Source organism: Drosophila ficusphila, unplaced genomic scaffold, assembly GCF_018152265.1.
Source record: "Drosophila ficusphila isolate 14025-0441.05 unplaced genomic scaffold, ASM1815226v1 contig_791, whole genome shotgun sequence".
In the NCBI taxonomy this organism is placed as follows: domain Eukaryota; kingdom Metazoa; phylum Arthropoda; class Insecta; order Diptera; family Drosophilidae; genus Drosophila; species Drosophila ficusphila.
In genome coordinates, this window is record NW_025064737.1 from 6902748 (window position 1) to 6908104 (window position 5357).

Below are 5357 nucleotides of genomic sequence, written 5' to 3' on the forward strand. Positions count from 1 at the left end.
AAAAACTCATAAATTAGCACATGCAACACCAGGCCGAGGAACAAAGTGCAAATTTAATTATGGCCTTCATTAATTAATTCATTAAGGAAGAGGTGGGGAGAGAGTGAAGTGTTTTTGCCACTAACTAAATCAATCAACGCCAAATACAGGCGATCCAGAAGTTCCCTAAGGACGTCGTCTGATGGAGTTGCAACCGGTTTGTCGTCACTCCTTTTTGGCATCCTTAGAATACATTATGCAACTGCCACTGCCACCGAGGAGGCGAAGTGCTCAGTCCGCCCTTCGGCTTTCATAATTTATTGATTTTTATATGGCGTCACATTTGCCCGGCACCGCCGTCCGCTGACAGTTTTTGCCACTGTCGGACATTTTGACAGTTGCAGGTTGTCATCGGGCGGATCCGAATTCCCCCTCCCTCCCCTCGTCGCGGGTGCATCCTTCTGTCACTTGTAATTGCAACTGACGCATTGCCAAAAAAATACGCATTCGGATTCTCATCTGGCCCTCCCCGTCATAAACTCAACTGTCATTTCAATTTCCCCCATCACGACTGCAAGGTGCTCTGCATATAGCGACCAGTCAAATGTATGATTAAGTAATATCCGAATGCCGTAATTTAACCCTCTTCGGATCGAAAAGAAGGTTCGTGGCTTAAGTCTTTTGTTGCCGAGTGAGTTTTTCCCTTGCAAATAATTATGAGAGCATTGCGTAATGAACTTGATAAAAGCGGGGGAATACGGGTTTCCGGCAGATAAGGCGTACAAATTATATACTTAAGTAAAAAGGGTGGATATCTGGAAGGATCTAAACGCTCTTCGTCCCATGGGAAGCTTTTTGGCATTTCGAATTGAGCTGTTACCTTATTTTAATATTAAATCCAAGATAAGCTTTCGGTACTTTAACATACCTATGTTAAAGAGAAGCTGTAAAGTTGTAATATTCAAGTTCATAACTATAATTTGTGCAAAAAATATGAACTGGAAAATTAACATAAGAGAAGCATCTTCATATGCATATACTCAATTATATGTTTTATCTGATTATTAATTGGCTAAAGAGCGAAACGAATTAACTTGACCTTACAAGTAAAAGCAAAATACGTAAAGTAAATGTTTTCCCCTAAGCATAAATGTGTGTTTGTTTTTATCTTAAGTAATTATGAAATCCCTTATAAAACTTATCAAATAGTGTGAACACAATTTTCTTAAATGGTTCTGGTTAAAATGTGCATATTAAAAACCCCAAATTTTCTCAGCTGCCTTTGCATCTGCCACAAATGACTAATTTCAACCCTTTTGCTGGTGCCCGAATTTTTGATGAATAGATAATAAATTATAAGAATACACCCAGAACTTATCTTTAATTAATACCTATAAAAGAACCCGTTCCTAACAGGCCTTTCTCCGATCGCCAAGGAAAGGCAGCTGCGGTGTTCGCCTGCTAAAAAGTGTTAATGCCAAGTACCATCAGTGACCAGCATCGAGTGGCCAAAATGAAATTTAACAAAACAATTAAAATGCAATTTCGTGCAAAATCCTTTTGCGGGGAGAACAAGTGCAGCTGCAAAAAGTGTAACCTGTTGCAGATGTCTATCTGTCGCTGGTCGCTCATTAAGTTTATTAATTTCAGATATCAAAACAGTAAAAATTTCGTTTGGCCCGCATTTGTGTCGCCTGCCACATGCAACAAAAAGCGGTGAGCATGCACCGTGACAAGTTTTCCCCGAAAAAATATGGTCGAACCGAAAACCGAGTTACCTCAACCCCAAAAAAGAACTTCTTCAACCCTTGCGGATGAACTACGAGCGTTAAATTTTGTGGCTCGACGTGCCTCACATTATTCTCCGCTGTCCATTCGATTTCTACGCTTTCTACACTCACATCTTCCCCGGCTTGTTGTGTGTTTGTGAACAGGTGTAATGATTTTTGGTTTTGCACCTTGACTTTCTGCTTCCGTTTCAGTTCGAGCGACGCTTGTCGATAAGTTTTTGGCTTGGGGTAATTTGTGTGCATTTACTTCCTCCCCGTGGAGCTTCCGTACAGGGTGTCCAACTACGTTTTTCGCAACTTTGCCTGCTTCATCATCCAGGCAATGTTCACATTCTGTACATTAGGTTGCTCTGACAAATCAATCGATTTTTATTTAAAAAACTTTTATATTTATTAGGTATAATTACCAGATTCCTTGCGTCGCTTAAGATCCTCAGATTCGGCTTTAACACAGTGTGCCAAATACAAATGGAGTAAGGGCACTACAATCAGCAATTTGGGAAACGTTCGCCAAGAAATCCTCATTTCAAAATTAGCCAAGTCTTGTTTGTCTTAAAGATGTTATGTTTACTTATGCTATTTTCAGTATAATTTTTAAGTGAAGCCTACTTTTTCCATTTCTTGGACACCCTGTTGTGCTTCCTCTCATTGCTTAATTGTTAACTTTTTGCAAAGGACTTTATTAGCCCACGACTCGCAACGCAAATAAAATTAACTATACTGTGAAAAAACACTACTAAATTTAATTATAAACAATATTTTAAAGAATAATTGACTTAAATTATTTTATTTATTTTAAGTGGACTTCCTGTTGATATTTATTCTACTGTTTGTTAAGTGATTTGCGCAGCTTTAATCAAAGAAGTTAATTAATTTTAAATTCAATGAAATATTATTGGGACTTGTTAAAAATTATAGCTCACTATTTAATTCCGATTTTAATTAGTACCGCAATTACAAAAATATTATGATCGATATTTATTACCAACGTAAAATTTTTTTGAATAAAGACAATTCGTTTAGTGTAGTACCCCGCCGAAAAGGATATTTGTAATATAACCGCAAGGCAACTTCCTCAATATCAATCATTACGCTCGGCTATATTACCAACCCTTCGGCCATATCCATGTGAGGACTTTCTTCATAAAGCATATTTAGTGTGTAATGTGCGTTGTCCCCGAAACAAAGTTTCCGTTTTATATTTATTTTTGGGTAAGCTGCAATTTTCAGGTGTTAGCCGAGAGCTTCCAACCAACTGGCCAACGAAGCGGACTGAGCGGTTCAGCTCAACCCTTTCATTAAAGAGGGAACAAAAATGATATATTTAATCCGTTCGTTCGTTCGTTCGTTGGGTCAGTGAAGCGTATGCTTGTCTCGGAGCCACGACGACAATGACAGCGAATGATAAACCTGATATGGAACACACTTAAGGGCTCAACTCGGGTAATCTGCAGTTTGCTCAAGTAGAAACAGCAGCTATAGCAGCGCCAACTGAAGAACGACGCAACCAAAATTAAAACTGCAGGCGAGTCCGGCCAGTCGGAGGGGTATATACATGTATATATATCGCCACAGATCGCAGATCGTTTCCAGTCGTGCAGGTGGATTTCTCAAGTGGCTGCGTCCGCTTTCTTGGCTCCTCTGTCCCTCTCTCACTGGCTCCCCCTCTCTCTCCATCTCTCTCTGTCAGCTGATTCTCGGCGAAACTCAAAACTTCTCGAGGGTAATAGATACATCTGAAGTCCACTGTGGACTTGGCTTCAAGTGAAACAAGTGCATCTTAGACGAAGGGTTGGCTATGAGGATTGCCAGATGTTTAAGAACTGAAATAAAAGTTAGTGTTGATCATTTCTTTATAAGTCTTAAGTTTCCTATACAAATTTAAAAAGTGCTTATCACTTAGTACACCTTTTGTTCATATTAAATATAAATATTTAAAGTGTATGTACAAATTTTAGATAAAATAGAATGTTGAAATATTTATTTTTCAATATACTTATGTAATAAAGAATATTTTATAACATCATACTATATAATGCTAAAATAAATTGTGAATTGTGAAACAATATTATTATGACTTATTCAACTTTTAAAAACTCTTCCTGATTACCTCGAGAAATATATTGCCTTTAAAACGCATATCACTTTTTTTTGTTAAGGTTATGATGTTCACCGCCAACCAACTTTTTTCTAGCCGCTTCTGAAGATAAACCGTCAGGTCAGGTTTATTTCAAAGTTTAAAAATTGTTTAAATTCTTAAGAATAATTGTAAGACAATCTAAGTTTTCGTTTTACATTTCTTTGTTCAATCGGTGAATTTCTTTTGAAACCAAAACCAAAACGGATTTCTTAATTTGTGACTGACTGATTTATTTCCCCAACGCAATATGTATACTTTTCTCGTTAGCGCAGATTTAATGTGATATCCATAAAAACGTCGCCTAAAAATCCCCCAAAAAAGTCGTAAATGTCAGCTCAGCGGAGTCACGAGTCCAAGGATCCAAGGAAACTGGCGGCAGTTGTCACTGCCATTATGCATGCTTGCTTAAGATTTTCCCCGGAGATCCTTGAGGAGTTTCCTTCACGGCCAGCGACAGCAGGGGGAATTGCAATTGTGTGTGGTGTCAGAAGTCGCACAGCAATCCATCAATTTAACAGCCATGGAAAATCAACACAATGCCAAGCAATTGTATGAAATATGTCAGTCAAAGGTAGGAAAAAAATAACTCGAAGCAGGACAAAGGACACAGTAGTCGTCACAGTTTGGGGTGGAAGTAAGAAATGCGAATGCGAATAAGAAACAGAATGATTTCCTTTTCCTTTGACTTCTTGGCTTGTTTTCAAGGGGAAAGAAAAAAGATGCCACAATGGAAATACATACATTTATGCGGAAATGTATGTCCTTTGTGGCCATGTTTGCGCAATGTTAACACAGCAGCCCGGCAAACTTTAAGCTGTTCAAACATTTCTCCAGAGCAGCTGGCCCCAGTGTCAACAAACTCTCACTGTCCTTTGCTTTCTTCTTATTTTTTTGGTATCTGTCTATGCCCCAACGCGTGCCATATGCCCGGGTCCAAAATGTCAACTGCAAGGCTGTGTAATTAAAAACCGCATTCCCTCCGATCGCTGCACGCTGATCATTTATTTATGCATGCCCCAAAATCCACTTTCAACCTGCTGCTGCTGCCACTGACCAGATTTTGGTTGGCTTCGCGGCCCAAACTAAAACAAAGGTTCAGTAAGACAAAACCAATACCTTTTTGGGGCAGCCGGTCACCATCAGGCTTCACTCGCGTCTGCTCCTCATTTTTTTCGTACTTGCTTTAATTTTTTGTAGTTTTTCGTGTGTGGCATCAATGAGCGACGACATGCCGCAAACATTTCACTCGATAAAATTCAGCAGTTAAATTTAAGCTCTCCCTTAAAAGTCGTTTCTTCCAGCTCTCTTTGAATGCATATAATTTCGCTTAATGTTGATTAAATATTATGTTAGGGTTATGGCAGCCCAGTTTAATTAGGGGGTTTCGCACGGGAAAGGGAGAGCTTTAAGTATGATGTCCAGTTGCCGTGCTTGAGTTCTCTTTAGGA

The 5357-nt window shown here is 39.0% G+C and overlaps 1 protein-coding gene across 1 annotated transcript; it reads right to left on the bottom strand.

Moving 5' to 3' along the window:
* Positions 1-1572: 1572 nt before the first annotated feature.
* Positions 1573-2360, bottom strand: LOC108101037. Its single transcript, XM_017205205.2, has 2 exons — positions 2177-2360; positions 1573-2119 (listed from the first exon to the last, which is right to left on the bottom strand). The coding sequence occupies exons 1-2, from the start codon at positions 2292-2294 to the stop codon at positions 2052-2054; spliced, it is 186 nt and encodes a 61-aa protein (XP_017060694.1). The 5' UTR covers positions 2295-2360; the 3' UTR covers positions 1573-2051.
* Positions 2361-5357: the final 2997 nt, after the last annotated feature.